This window comes from Falco punctatus, assembly GCF_963210335.1.
Source record: "Falco punctatus genome assembly, chromosome: 8".
Lineage (NCBI taxonomy): Eukaryota > Metazoa > Chordata > Aves > Falconiformes > Falconidae > Falco > Falco punctatus.
The window spans coordinates 43,872,688-43,888,426 of NC_137588.1; the positions used below are offsets into that span (position 1 = coordinate 43,872,688).

The following is a 15,739-nucleotide window of genomic DNA, read 5'->3' on the forward strand; positions in this document are numbered from 1 at the left end:
GCAGTCTCGGCTCTGTCGCCATTGTGTTGCAGGGAGAGGCCGCTGGCTCGGCGTGGCAGCCTGTGGGCCAGGCCCGACTCGGCCCTTCCGGTGGATCCTCAGCTCCCGAATGCCTGCATCGTGAGGGCTGTGCCGTGAGGGTGAGTACGGGGGCTGGCGCTGCGGGGGGGGGGGGGGGGAAGGTGGCCCCACACAGTCCAGCTTGCGCCTGTGTGTGGGCCGGTGCCGGTGGCTCCGCGCCAGGGCAGGGGGGGAACCATTTTGTCTCGGGGCTGGCGCCTGGCTCCCCTGCCCTTCTCTGTGCGAAGTGCCTCTGACGGCCGCGGGCCTTCGCCGGAAACGGAGCGGTGTGGCACTCTGCCCCTCCTTACCTTTCCTTCCCCTGAGGAGCCACTGCCCGGCGGGGTCGGGGCAGAGCGGTCGGCGCTGCCCTTCAGCCTGGTGCGAGCCCCGGTTCGGCGTTGGCTTGGAGGGCGGGCGCCGAGCGAGTGCGGCCCTGAGCTCCTGGCCGGCGCCGGGGCCTGGGTCTGGGCCTTGCTGGCTGGATCGCTCCCTTCAGGCCTGGGGAGGAGAGTGTGGCGCCCTCCCGCGGCGCTGCGGAGCACATGTGGTCTGGGGCCGGCTGGCTCCGGTCTAGGGGAGCAGCCCAGCGTCATGGCACAAGCTGCTGCGGCATAGGCAGGCGAATGGCATTTGTAAATATTTTTTTTGCTCATGGGGCTCCTGAGAGGCTGTTTGATTTTTTGTCCGTCTTCCTTGATTGAAGGTTGAGAAAATAACGCGAACGAAGAATTGCGCAGACAGACAGAATTGCCCCTGAACTCTATCTTGTTTGTAATCAAAACATCATTGTGAGTAAACACAGAGGAAGGCACGTGATCACAGGTTGCTTGGGAGAAAGTCTCATGAGCAGTTGTACATGCAAAAACCTGTAGACGTAAAAGCTCAAGTAGGTAGGCCTAAGTGTCACCGCATAGTTCCAAGGTAGAAAACTGTAATTTAGGAGCTGGGAGTGAAGCATGTGCTGCTTTGTTGTGATTGAGGTTACAAGAATGCTTTAAGCTGATAGTAGAATGCATGGAAGCTAGTAAAGGCTTCTCTTACTGGTAGACATGACTACCTCATGTTGCCCTTCATTTTTCAGTAGAGGAGGTCAAGGCAAAAGGGGGGAGGAGTGAGAGGTTTTAATTTGAAATACTTGCTTTTTTACCTTTTGAGATAACACTGCTTTCCTGCAAAGACTTCTTGGATCTTTTATCTCTTGTAATCTCTATTTGTGGCTATGTAAGTTCTGGTTGATCTTTTTATAATGTAGTTGGAGGGGTGACAGATCATGAAGGGCAGGACATTTGAGCTGTGTACTCAAAATAGGCTGTTCAGCTCCACCTCCCGTTGTAAGTTGGTCATCTGTTTCCCAGGTGCAACTTCAAATTTAAAGTTTGATTTCAGAACTTGGTTTCTTACCAAGTCTTGAGAGGCATCACATGTATCCCATATTCCAGGAGACACAAAAGTAGTTTCCAGTTTTTTCCATGAGATCTTGATTGCTAAGTTGCATAACACGGCATGAACTGATGAAATACGTGACTTTGATGAGATGCTTCTCACTCTCATGTTCCTTCTCATTTCTCTGTTGTTGGATACCAGCGTGAGTAGTGTCAAAATGATGGAGAAGCCAGAAGTGTATTTTGCCAGGGTAGTGTGTTGAGGTTGCTCAATGAAGGACACAACAGTGGTGTCATATTTGAGTAAGGTGTTCCTTTCCTTTGTGGCAACAACAGGCTTTTAAATCACTTCAGGCTGCAACACAACTTAAATGTTGGTTTTTTAAAAATTTGTTCCTCAAGTAATAGCATCACTATCCTCTGTGTAAATTGAGGTGGCTAGGTTGCCATTATCAAGTCACTGGAGCATGTTGATTACCACTTGTGATTTGTTGAATACCTGTGTGGGTAAACAAAATGTTCCAGGTTTTAATCTGAATGTCTGAGCTCATTCAAAAAAACCCTTAAGATGCTGGTACTGTAAAAGGGTGTTGTTCTCATTCTGAAATGCCCTATAAAACCATGATATTCCCTCTGCAGACAAATATTATTGTGGCTTTGATAATATATTCTTATTTATTGTGAGACTGCTGTCTTGTGCTGTCCTATGTTCCGTGATAGCTTAGCATGTTCACCTTGACCACCTCATTGTATTACCATGATAAGCATAAGCCTTTTATGTGTATTGTGTGTATTGATTGTCAACTATGAAGACAGTTCCTTCTCAAGCTTTCAAGATACAGTGCTTAAAATGGTTTTCAAAGAACTCTGGACAAAAAAACAACTCGAACAACAAACCCCAAACCCAACCAAAATATAACAAACCAGAACACTTCTTACTAGTGTTGGTTAGGTTACAAAAGTTGAGATGCCTAGTATCTAGTTCTATCTATCTAATATTTTCAAGTCATGACTCAATTGTCTTCAGTTGCAGATACATGCTTCCATGATTTTTACTATTCAGATTCAAAGTAAATTTGGATGCCCAGAAATTGAAGAGCTCTTGGAGAGTGTTTTAAAAAACCTGATTAATCTGAATGACATGCTTTATGTTGCTGAATCTTTATTGAAAGGCGAAGATAAAATCCAGTTTCCTCGGGGAGAGGTTCTTCGCCTAGACCACAAAGCCTTTTGTTTTTCAGTACCTTTCCACCTCTGCATCAAACAAGGCAAGGTTCCTCTTGTTAAATGCCTGTCTTACGCAACTGTGATTCATCTGTATAGCATATCCTTCTCATTTGCTGGCCAGGGCCAGGACTGCAGAAAAAATGTACAGTGGTATTAGAGAAGTTAATCATAATGTGTATACATAAACTGACATATTGAATTTTGGATTTTCTGATGTTATCTTGTTTTAACATGTTGCTTGTATATAGTTTCTGCAAGATTTCTTTACTTAAAATATATAGACAGCATCATTCTGACATTCAACTTGAAATCACAGCCTGTGCTAATTTACAAGGTTAAGTTGATTGGCAACATTGTCCTCTTGGGGTTACCACTGGAGGAGAAAATTAGTTTTGTGTGTTTTTTCATATTTGTAGAAGCAATCTGCTAATCTTGGACTCCGTTTCAGCTTCTAGAGATAGTTGGCGCTGGTGTTCACAGTCTTCCACCCTGTGCTTTCCTGTCTGAATGCTCTTATTTTGTCTGTTCTGTGGATGTGCATAAGCAATTTTATTATTATTAAGTGATCTCTAAATTAGTCTTGAAGTCCTTATAACTTCTTATGTCTCTTTCCCCTGCTCATCTGGATGTTAATTACTACCGATAGGAGCTTCCATTTCTTATTCTAAAACCTTTGCATATTCTACATATGTCTGCGTTTGACTTCAGTCTATGTTACTTAACTCATTTGGTTCCATGCCTGTCTGAAGCAAAGTGATCCAGAAGCAGAATGATCCATAATGAAAGCAATAATGTTGGCACTCTTTTGTCAAGTACTTAATAGTACAGAATTGGATCTATTATTCTATGTATCTGTCCTGTATATTTTGTATTGGCGTAGAAGTTAGATAAACAGTGCTTTGGATGTCAGACCTCATCAAGACCTACAGCTGTCCTGTCCAGCATATGGCCTAGTCTATATTACTGTGACAATTTAGCTTCATGCGTGGCAGCTTAGAAGTACTAGACTTGCAGTGCATGTTATCGCAGATTACATCTTAAATTAACCATCATTACACTGTCTTATCTAATGTCACAAATAAAAAAAAAATATTATTTTTACATTTTATTGCACAAATAGTCCACTTGAAGTGGCATAGCTTAGATTATTAGATTTGATCATACTGAATTTCTTTTAAGCTTCCACAGTTGACAGTGTTCTTCTGTACTTTGGAACACTGCTTAGAGCATTCTGACTGATACAGCTGTATTTACAACTTTGAGAATTGCACCCAATTGCTCAATATTTACTTAGGAGTTTAAATGTGGTCTGGGAAATTTAATGAATTAATGATTTCGGGTTCCTAATCCACAGTTAGGAACATGAGAATTTCAAGATTCCTGAGCTGATCTTGTTTAACTGGTGATGTCTCTGGCAAAAGTGAATGGGTTGCTAATGTCCGAAGCATGGTCTAGAAGCTGGTGGGCTTCTCCATAATACAACCTCATAGCTTTTTTGTACATGAATGTAAATTTCACTTAAATCTGATACACATTATGTGGTTTTGTTCCAAATAATAAAAAAAAGTTAAAAAAAAAAAAGTCTTACTTGCAAGATGAAACATCTAGGCTACTTTGTGACCTGTGTTGTAAAGCTAGCAGCTGAACATGCAGCCGAACAGTGGTTAAAAAAATCTTCCATTAAGAAAAGTAACCTCAGCTGTGCAGCTGTTTGGGCAGTGGAGTTGTACAAACTAGCTTTTACTAGGTAGAATATGTAACGCAGCATGACTTTCAGCTAAGATCAAAGTCCTGAGTATGTGAACTCGAAACCACAGCCAGACATGAGGTACATTAGGATTGATGGAGCAGCTTTTCACAGGCTGTTACTGATGAGCATGGCTGAGGTGGGAAAAAAACAAGTGCTTTATTGATTGATGATTTTTTATTTCTGATGGAGCTTATTCCCATTCTCAGGAGGTTATACCAGAATTAAAAGTGGTTAAATGAAAGATTGTACCACTTCTTCTAATCAACTTGTACCATTAGAGTTCTTGGCCATCTGTTCTAGAGTGTTAGCTGTCATGCTACTTTTCCTGCACCATACCACTGAGGATACTGCAGTTCTCTTAAATTTAAGTGCTATCTTTTGTGGTCTGGTATTGTCTATACCATCCTGAGGAGGAGGAATCTGGCAGTGTTAGCAAACCAGTCAGCTAGCTCTCTGAGGTTTTTGAGTAACATTAATTCAAGATAACCCTTCATGGAGTTGTATAATGGCTCAAATTGGAAGGGACCTTAAAGATCATCTGATGACAGGAATGACTACAGGGTCAATTCTCATGCAGAAAAGGCATGAACATTTATTTTGAAATGCCTAGAAATACCAGTAGAGTGAATAAACCCTCAGTGACTGTAAGGTAAATGTATATGCCTGTGAGACACCATGTGCTCTTTTGTATACATTAGTATTAATGGGAGTTGTCTTTGGAGAAGTTAAATATTTCTTTGAGGCTGGTAGTCTGCAAATGTGTGCTTTTCACAGGAGGGTGAAATTTCGTAGTTTTGACCCTGAAGAATAAGTCTGTGTGTAGTAGTTTCTGCAAGTGTTGAAATGCAGTTCATTAACAAAAAAGTAACATAGGAATTTAGGAAATCTGAGGGCTCTTTTCCTGGCTCATTTTGTGTTAATATTAGTGCTGCAGAGTTCTTAGGGGAGTCCCACTTGTAATATAATAGCAAGAATATATTGTAACATAATAAGAATAGCAAAAGGGGCTATGTTGCTCATTTTCTAACACGGAATGCGAGGAAATGTAAAGAAGAGGTTGCAAAAACTAGGATAGGAAATTGTTTCCCCATCTTACTGATGCACAGTCAGACCATAGTGCTGTGATAAATTTGTATCTTGTGAGTCATATTTATGATGCACTCAGAATGACTTGTGCATGTTTTGCATGTAGGTCCCTGCTTCTAAAAAAAATAAATAATCAGTGTGTCCTTATACAGGATACAAAGAATGGAGTCAAAACCCTCAAGAATTCCTCGAAGGATATCTGTTCAGGCCTCCAGCTCTTCACTAGGATCTAGGACGTTGGCTGGGAACAGTTTAGCTGGTGCATATAGTGCAAGAGAATCTTCATGGAGATTAGAATCGGGATACCAGGTAATGTGTTTTGTCTATTTCTGTAAAGTATAAATTAATTTGTCTGGTTTTCACCAAGAAAAACCCTAACGCCCAGACACAGCACACACCCCACCCCCCCAAAAAAAAAGGGGGGGGGGGGGGGAATAAAAGGAAAAGTCCCACTGAGGACCTTGCATTTGTGGAAAAACTCCAAAGATTAATTCTAAAGTACAAGGGTTTAATAACCAGGCCAATTACAGTATTCTGCAGTGTGAACTGGTAGTTCTAGGTTTGCCATCTTTACCTGCTTTCGTTTGTAGCTGCACCTTTAAAAAGCAGCTGTTCGATGAATGAAGGGCATCCTGACACTTTAGGGTCTGTTTTGGCCCTAGTCACTGCAGTCCTAAACCTGGGTAAATGGGGTTTTCAGTTGAGGGGAGGTGAGGATTTTGTTTGAATTTTGATACGTGTAGTGCATTACACTTCATGTGTAGATGATGCAAAAAGTACAGGAAAATGTTGCAGCTGTAAGAGTGACAGTAGGCTGTAATGTTCTGCAGCATCTAGGTTTTTTGTGAAGGTAAGAAGAGGACCCGTAGGCTTACATCATACTTCCTGTCAGTACATTAATACAGCTAGGCTTTGTGTGTAGTAGACAGGGTTGGGGTGAAGGCATTTGCTGCTTTACACGCAGTATTTTACACTAACCAAATTGCTTTTGTGGGGGAAGGGAGCCATGCTAAAGAATAAGACTTCACACTCTGCAGGTACTTTCACTTTGAAAAGAGTATTGCAGGAAGCAGAGATTAAACTACTTCAGCAGTTATTTTGAGCACTTGGAAGCAACAGGTGATTCTTTGGCTCAATTCTCTTACTGCTTTGTTTCTGCTCCTTCAGCAGTTCTTACCTCAGTTTTGGGCCTGCAAATGTAAGCCCATCCCAGTCTTTGAAATTGCAGAAATGTAACTCCATGGTTAAATACTCATAGTTTTTTGATAAAATGGTTATGAGTTTGGTCCCTGCTGACAAGCTATCTGGGACACTGTGTTATATAATGCCTTTTCTAGAAACAGTTTTACAAGTAATAGAGCATTAATTATTTTTAGCACAATTACATGTATATGTGTTTTGCCATATCTAGCACACATGTTGTTAGTATGTAGGCTACAGGGAGCATGTAAGGGTCGTCTTCAGTCATTTTTGCTTTTTGGATTCCAGCACATTTTTCACTGGCTGGCTGCTCAGCAAAACCAAATTGGAATCTTACTTTTTTTTTTTTTTTTTTTAGGGGTTTATGGACCCACACAGACACAAGAGAGTTATGTACTTTACATTATTTCATTTATTACATGAACTGCAGGGTGTTTACTGCATATTGTCTTTTATTATATGAAGTGCAATGTAATCACTGCACTGTGTATTATCTTTTGACTATCTGCTGTTGAACAAAGTGCTTCTAGTCTGAGGACTGATCTTTATAATGCTTTCCAGTTAAAACAGAGGGGAAGATAATTGTGTAGAAGATTTATGTTGTATCCCTTCTTTGCACTCCCAGTTCATAGAAGAAGGTAGTCTGAGAGCTTGTTACACAAGACTAGTGCTTAGTGATAAAGGTTTAGGGAAGCTTCCTCTCTTTACTAACCTTTGGTACTTAAAGAGGTAGTAGGAGCAAATTCCATTACTACCTGCAGGATAAGTTTACAAGTTGGTGGAGCAAGAAGAAACATAGTCTAAACAAGATTAAGTTCAGTCATATAGGAATGAAATGGGCAGGGCTTTTTGCTTTGTTAATGCATGCAGAAGCCTACCATATTAAGAGCTGCTTCAGTTCCAAATAATTTAAAAGATTTGTCATTTAGAAGAAGAAATTCATGACTTATCAGTAATACTTTGGATATATAGAGACTTGGCTTTTTAATATAAAGCCATTTATGCAGCTGGAGACCATACTTGATTATAGCTTCACTCAAAAACTTTCAGGGGCAGAACCATCAAACTTTAAATATGTGGTTGTGGCTAGGGCTAACAGCAACAAGGCAGGTTTCTATCATGTGGGTTTGTTCTACTTCCCTTTCCCTTTTTTTTTTTTTTTTTTCATATAGGCATGAATTCTTGTATAGTGTACACTTGAGATCAGTCTTGGTAGTAGTCGCTGCTCATCTGAGGAGGCATAACAAGCAGGGTAATTCTTAACTAATCTGATATATGTGACGTAGCGTTGTTTCTAGGTGACTTAGAATATAAAAATCAGTGTGATGGTATGAAGAAAAAAATTCCTATGGTTTATGATACAACGTCATTAACCATTTTGTGAGAAATTAAGTGGAAGTTGGTTTTCGTTTTCTTTGTTTTAATGGAGTGATAGGGCCAAGTGTGTATATGTATAAATATGCATATAAAATAGACTTATATAAATATCATAAATACATGTAAAATTACACATACGTAAATAACAACATATAAAATTGTTTTGCATGTTTTCCTGATTACATTTTTCTGCTACTGAAAATAGATGTCAGAAATAGAATATCTAGTGTAATGCTTTAATTGTTAAGATCTGGCAAGGGATGGGACGTACTCTTTAAGTTTGTTTTGTTTCAGATACATCAATTAGATTGAGCTTTCCTGATGTCATGCCTGATTGTCTACTTTCTCTTAAAGTCATTTTTTTCATACCCAGTAGGTTGCTTTGGTCTTGGGACATTTCTTAAAAAAATGAGCACAGAGCAGAGATGCCACAGCTACCAAAAGCAGCTTTGGCATTAGAACCATACATGGTGTAGTTCCATGAACGGGCTTTTAGTGCTGTGCTAGTGTGAGTGTGTTGTTCTTGGATTAAGATCTTTACTGTGGTGATCCAGACACTTAAAATAACTCAGATCTTCAGAATCTAACAGCTGGAGAAAAAAGAAAAGTAAATATTTCAAGATCAGTTAAGTCTGCAGGTATGGCTCATATTAAGAACATTTTAAGAGAGCTTTACTTTTTGTCTTTAAAACTATGTAGTCTAGTGCCTATGGGCAGACTATCCAATATGAAATAATGCAGAAGCCTGAGGAATCCTACTGAGACTTTGAAATATGAGAAAACTTACTGACTGATACTTTATTTTCAGGTTTAATTTTGCTTGTGAGAATGATAATTGAGTGTGAATATTTCTTTAGCTTTTAAAATCTTAATACTACAAATTTTAAGAAGTGGTGACAGAAGCTACTGTAGTTGTATTAATAGTTCACAGGAAGCAGGTGGACAGATAATCACTTAGAAACTGCTTAAGTGTAATAAAATTGTTAGATTTCTGTTTCTATGAATTTTACTAATTTAAATGATTATTCTGTGGAGCAATTTAAACTGCAATGCATCTCCTTAATTATAATCTATTCATTGAAATTCAGTGAAACTAAAAGTATAGAACCTCATCCCTTAGATTGTCTTAAAGATAAGATAGATTTGTATGTTAGACAGTTCCCAGTTTTATTGTTAGAAACTTGCCTGTGTAGCCAAGGTGAAGATTAGGGCTTCTAAATATCTTGGAAGAGAAAACACAAAAAGAACAGTTAGTGTCACTGCCCTGCAGACATCAGACTTCAAATAATTTGAGCATTTTATTCTGAGGTAATGCAGCAAACGTTTATTTGCAGGACTGTTCTGCCAAACAGTCTTAGCTTGTTATGCATATCAAACTGTGGATTCAGTATCTTTGCACTGTGTCTGAAATTAGTTACTGAAACTGTTTATTTTGTAAGCCCAAAGTGGTTTTGTACCCGGTGCAGTTTACTGGTTTATGATGGTCTTCAATGTTAGTAATTTAGGAGACAAAAAAGTTTCAGTTTTGTAGTGAAAGATGGAAATTATTTTTTCGCTGATTGCATGAAATATAATTGGAATAATAATGACTAATTTGCAAGCCTTCCCTACCAATAGGACTATGATGGATTATTAGAGTAGACGGCAGAGAAATAAAAAACTTAAGCGATGATAAAGGAAAGTGTTTAAGAATTGTAGAAGATAACTGTAATTTCAGTAGTGTGGTATTTTTTTAGAAATAACTTGATGACGTAGTTTACATTTGTTGTCCCATATATTTTACTAGGACAGATCATGCTCCTTTTGTAAAAATAATTATTTTAGTAGGCCCAAAACGTGACTTTTCTTCTTCCCCATGTCTTTGCACCTGTTCTTTCATGTATTAAAACTGATGACCAGGACAAGACAGATGGCTTGCTTTAGTGGCCAAAAAGGCACTTTTGCTGTGATGGAGATTCTTTTTCTACCTGTGTGGGTTTTTTTTACTTAACACTTGAAAGTGAGGTCTGTAGTTCTGCCCCGCTGCTGGAGTAGCTCAGTTGGGGTAATGCCTCAAAAGCCTTTACTTCAACTTCTTACTGTTCACAGTCAAGTGACAGGATGGATAAAGGAGCTGATAATTGCTAGAAAGTAGTTTAAAAAGATCTTTCCTTTTGCCAGTGGTTCTCTCATAAGCCTGTTTCATTTCTTCTTGGGTATCCCTTGAGGTTTCTCCTGGAAGATTTCCAGATTTGGTAGTGCCTCCACTTCCCTGTATTTTCAATATTCAGATCAGATACCGAGTTCATTTTGAGTTACAAGATGCATATGATAAGCATGTTGTTCTTCAGGAATCCAATGTATTGAATAGTTCCAGTAGAGACTGGGGAATTGGAGAAACAGACACCCATGAAACTCCTTGGAAGCTTACAACGTCCTCTCCAACTCGCTACTCAGGGACACTTGATCATCCACGTTCTGGAAGATTTTGGGGAAGCAGAAGCAGATTGGTGAGAACTGTTCATGTGTAATACTTTTTAAAAAATGGCAACAACAACAACAAAAAATGCAAGGTTTTACCTTAGTCTTCCTAATCTGCAAAGCTGCTAGCAGGGGCTCACTGTAATGTTTCTAGGTAAGTAGGTGTTACTAAGTCAAGATGGACGGAAAGCAAGAAGGTTGCAGTGTTAAGAAATTAGATGATGAAAAAAATAATGTATATTTTTTACTAATAGTTAAGAAATAAAGTGAGAGTGGTGCTGCAAATACCGATTTACAAAGAAAAAATCAGAGGGTGATTAGAATCTCATATGTGTTGTAGTCCTACAGATGGCAAAATTAATGTTGTTTGTACTCTGCTTCTTGCATCAGGTTTCTAGGTGGTGTGGTTTTTGGATGCTGCCAGCTTTGTGAGTTAACACAAAGTTCATGGGTTTGGACACCTGCTTTAGAAAATTAAACTGTGGAGGAGTAGTTCATAGTCTGACTGTATTTACTTGCATGCTGCTTACAGTGTACTGTGAAAGAAAATGGAGCTTTAACTGTCACCTGACTGAGATCCAAGGCTCAAGCCTCAGCAGCTTAACTGGGCTCCAGAATGTGCCTTCGTAACTTCAATAATTAAGTAGTTTGCTGCTTTGCCATGCTTATGCACTGTAGAATAAACCACTTTCAATTGCAGTAGAAATATTAAGATGAGAAAAGCAGAGAACTGTGAGGATGCTTGGTGGGAAGATACTGAACAAGTGAAAATTCTGCTCACTTTAAAACGGAAAGATGTTTGGGTCCTTAAGAGTGCTTTCACCTTAAATAGATATTTGTTTTCTTAGTGTGATTTAAAGGTGACGACACTTTGAGATAAGTGGGAGGGAGAGAGGAACTGTTGTGGAGTTGCTGGCCTTCAGGGGAAGTAGTGGGAGATGTCTCTACATGTAGTTGAAATGGAAATAGAGTCTGTGGTTCAATTGGCCTACATATCTAGTCAAGTTGGTGCTGTAGAGTTTTCAAAATGGTATATTTTTTTTCCCATTAAGGTTAATTTTTCTCTTAGATTAGGTTCTAATGCAAGTGAACATTGCAGAAGACACTGTTGAATCTTCTACTTACCAAATATCAAATGATTAAAACATAAATTATATTTTAAACAGATTATTCATGAGGGAATTTGACCTGGTTTTGTACTTGGTTTGTGATGTTAGTTTCTGTGATTCCCCATCTGTCTTTCATGATGGCATAAGAGAAATACTTAAATCCTCCTTAGTTCTAAAGACTAAAACGTTGTGGCATAAGCTTAGTAGAAAACATAACAAAATAAAAAGAAAACACAACTAGAACATCCACTGTAATTTGGTTGATCCTTAAAGGATCTTGGTTGTAGGTGCTTTCTGGAGCACAGACAGCTTAATTGAGCTTTTTGATTGAGCTGAAGTTTTTAATATCAAAAAATAAACCAAAACTATTTCAAATAGAAAATTATTGCCTTGGCAGCAAGTATCCAGACTAACAACTTTACAGGCTATCCCAACTTTTAAAATTTTTATTATTTTTTTTTTTAGTACTAGTTTCTGAAAAATGCTTTATTTCAGTGCTGTACACTGCAAAAATCATTTTGTACCCATTCTTTATTCTGAACTGATTCAGTTGCACTTGAACTTAATGTAATCAAAGTGTATCTAGTCTAAACAGTTTGCTAGAAGCCAGAGCTGACTCCTTAGCCAAGTGTATTTTAGGTTGGTGAAAAGTAAGCTGAATTAGTTAAACTGCTAAATAAATTAATGAAGGTGATGAGTATTGGCCATTTCTGGACAGCAAAATTATGTTTCCTTGGAGATCTGTAAAGCTATATTTGATCATGTTTGTAGCATCTTGCAAGTCAGGAATATCTTTTTCCTCTGTAAGCCACATCTATAAAGGAAGAATAATGCTGATTGTAATAGAAACTGGCTTTTGCTGGCAGGACTGCATTGAGTAAATCTGGAAATACTGGTCAAGCATAGATCCTACATTATTTTTAAATAGAAAGGCTTTGCATCTTAAAGTTGTTCTTTACTATTTTTCTGAGTCTGTAACATTTGTGCACTTTTGTTAGTGTAACCATATCTGAAATACTGTGTAATTTTTTTTTTTTTAATGTTATTTCAGTCTACATCTTCTTCCGCTCATTTTGCATCTGGGTGTTACGGTGAGTCTGAGAGAACTCAGGGAGCATATTCAAGACTGCATAGCCAGCAGCGAGATAGTGATTCAAAGAGACCTAAGCTATCTTGTACATCTACCTCTTCTGTGAGAAGTAATGGCTTGACTGCCTTTTCAGGTGAGAGGTTGATTACTGGAGCTGAGTTACATGAAAATTTTCTGAGTAGCAAGATCAGGTTTTATCAAGTTTTAAAAGACTTTATTTGAAGTGTTACACTTTTATTATTTTTAAAAACCTATGCCTTACAGAAGAGTGTGTTCACAGTGATAGCGGTATCCAAAGTACTGAGAATGCTGTTAACATGGTCTTTTGAGAACCCAGTTGTGCTTATGTCATTTCAAAATTATTACCTGTACTTACTCCGTTTGCTGTAAAGATGAACTTTGTGGCTCAAATATGTCTTAATTGGTTAAGATTTCAAAGAAAGAATGAGTGCAGCTGCTTTTAATTTGTGAGTCAAATTGTGTTGGTAAACTGATGTGTGCCAGGGGCAGCAGAAAGGAAATCTTTACCTTGCTTAGCATTGTGTTCCAAGAAGCATAGTGTCATGGTTGGTTCAAGCACTGTTGTTAGGGGTCAGGGAAGAAAAAGTTATTTTTTAGCAGGGCCTAAACTCACTTCTATAGGCCAGGCAAAAAGAAACTTTCTATGCTACGAGCTCTTTCAACAAAACCTGAGATTTTCATTAAAGCTGTAAATAAGTGTATGGTATTGGATAGACATAAGTTAAGCAGTATGCTAACAAAAGCCTGAATGTTAGGAAATAACAGTCAGAAACTTACATTGAAAATATTTCTAGAACAGTATTTTGAAACAGACAAATAGATCCATTCAGGTTACCTTTGTGAGTATGGATCGGTGTTCTTTTTATATCCCCTTTTGGAGCCATGCAGCCGTTCAAATAAAAGCTAAAAAATTCTTGCTCAAAACACAATATTGTTGATGCTTTCTTACTCTTTGCTAAGAAAATGACTGCCATTAACATTTGTCATTATAGTGTAGGACTATTTGTCTTTCCATTTGTAGATCGGTTGGTCGTCACACTGCTGACCATTGAATGCTTAAATTTGGATTTACAAGTTAGCAGTAAAAAAATCAAAGTAGATTTTTCAGAACCATTGAAGAACACTATTTTGAAACAACAGTTTTGTTCACAGCTGAAGTGTGTACAGTTCCCTATTTAGTTGTTGTTGCTGTTAACAAAAAACAAGATCCCTTTTTAAACTGACATGTTTTACTCTGCAATATGAGCAAGAATAGTATTACTCATTGTTCTTAAAGTTGTGTCTAAGCTGCATTTATACCTTTCTGGAAAGTGTATTCTAGGAGCATTTAAGAAGCATCAATAGAATGGCAGCATTTACGAAGTCTTAAGCTGCTGTGTTGCCATATTGTGAAGCCTATTTAATAACTAGCTACCATTAGAAAGCAAGATGCTATTTCTCTTCCTTCTCCTATCTTGTATGAGTGTTAATGGGTCTGACTCTTCACAAAAGTATTATTACTTTTTTCCAGTTCAGCTTTCAGAACTCATTCAAGTGCCAGAGTCAGCAGAGTGCTACTTACTATTGGCTTTATGTTGGCAGCTGGCCACCTGATCAGCTTAGTGGTATTGTTAAACTCACCCTTGATATGGGTGTAACCAGAATGCATGCTTAAGCACCAGTTTTAATTTTTTTTAATTATTACAAAACCAGGGGATTTACTTACTTTTTCTTTACAGATTCCTCTTGGAGGTACAGTAGGATTCCTAGATCTTCATCAGTGATGCTTGGCTCCCTTGGAACTGAGCTAGTGAGAGAGCGAAGAGAATTAGAAAGAAGAACAGATCTCTCCGTTAATAACCTGGTGGATCACAGCTACAGAAGCAGTGACTTTTCATCTTCAACATGTATGTATTGTACAGCTGAAAGCTTGTAAACCCATAGCTTTCATGTCTGTTAGTTTCTTTGCATGTTCTTTTAATATTTTCTTCAAAACACAAAGCCAAAAGTTCTATTTAATTTTAAGGTATCCTTTTAAATGAAGTCCATTGGCCACTTTCATGCACTAGCTAAACCGTCAAAGGATATATGACTGGTCTAGCTTGTGGATGCATTCAGTTGTAAGAAAATGGCATCGGTGTTTGCCACTGTAACTGTGTGAATAGGCAGTAAGTGTCGTCTTGTTCATCTTCAGATCTCTTTGTACTTAGGTGTAGGAAAAGAAATAATGTTATTTGGTTGTGGAAAGGGTTTTCACAGAGGGGCCTGTATCATATTCTCTCTTACATTTGGGTTCACAATTACAGAAGATAAGCAGAAAAGATAAAAACTAGTTGCAGATTTCATCCTGAAGCTTTACCTCACCAGGAGAGTATATTTTAATGTTATCATGGTCTGTGTGGACAGTTGGAGTTTATCTGGTAGAACCTAATGGGAGAAATGGATGGGTGGACAACCCTGCTTTGTACTGTCTGTGCTGCATTTCTAGCAGTAGTGTCACTGTTCAGTTCTCTAAAAAGACCTATGTTCCCTGCTGTGTAGTCAAAACCATATGGCAGATGCTTCTTTAGTTAGTCTGCCAGATGCATACACCTCAACTTCAACAGTAGATGGTGGTTGCCATGCAGAACCGTTCTGGGGGGAAAAAGAAAAAAAAACAACAAAACCACCCACAAAAAAACCCACCAAAACTACAGACACTGAAAGCTTCAGTTCTAGAATGCGTAGAGAAAGGTTCTGCCTCCTAACTTAATTTGCCTATGCTTGTTAAGTAGTTAAAATATTGAAGAAGTTTCCCTTCTTATGAGGTTAGCGGGCTCCAGCAGCTTCCTCCTTCCCTCTCTATTCCGCCACTCCCCCCACATCTAGCCATTTGAAGCAAGGAGACTAGCTCATGTTAGCCTCCTCAGCTGCTTTGTGTAGTGTTAACTACAGCTGGATGCTTCTTAGTGTGTTGAGGTACTTACATGGTATTTACAGGAAATATGCTTATAAG

General features: G+C 38.6%; 1 protein-coding gene across 5 annotated transcripts in view; it reads left to right on the plus strand.

Moving 5' to 3' along the window:
- The window catches only part of MARCHF7 (membrane associated ring-CH-type finger 7), a 26,174-nt gene continuing 10,435 nt past the window's right edge, over positions 1-15,739 (plus strand). For all 5 annotated transcript variants that reach the window (XR_013929924.1, XR_013929925.1, XM_080398677.1 and 2 more), the window contains exons 1-5: positions 1-140; positions 5,661-5,817; positions 10,416-10,574; positions 12,706-12,877; positions 14,484-14,651. Coding sequence is in view for 3 of the 5 variants with exons in the window: in XM_080398677.1 (XP_080254803.1) it covers positions 5,671-5,817; positions 10,416-10,574; positions 12,706-12,877; positions 14,484-14,651 (646 nt within the window). In the remaining 2 variants the exon portion in view is untranslated. The remainder of the gene's footprint in view (positions 141-5,660; positions 5,818-10,415; positions 10,575-12,705; positions 12,878-14,483; positions 14,652-15,739) is intronic.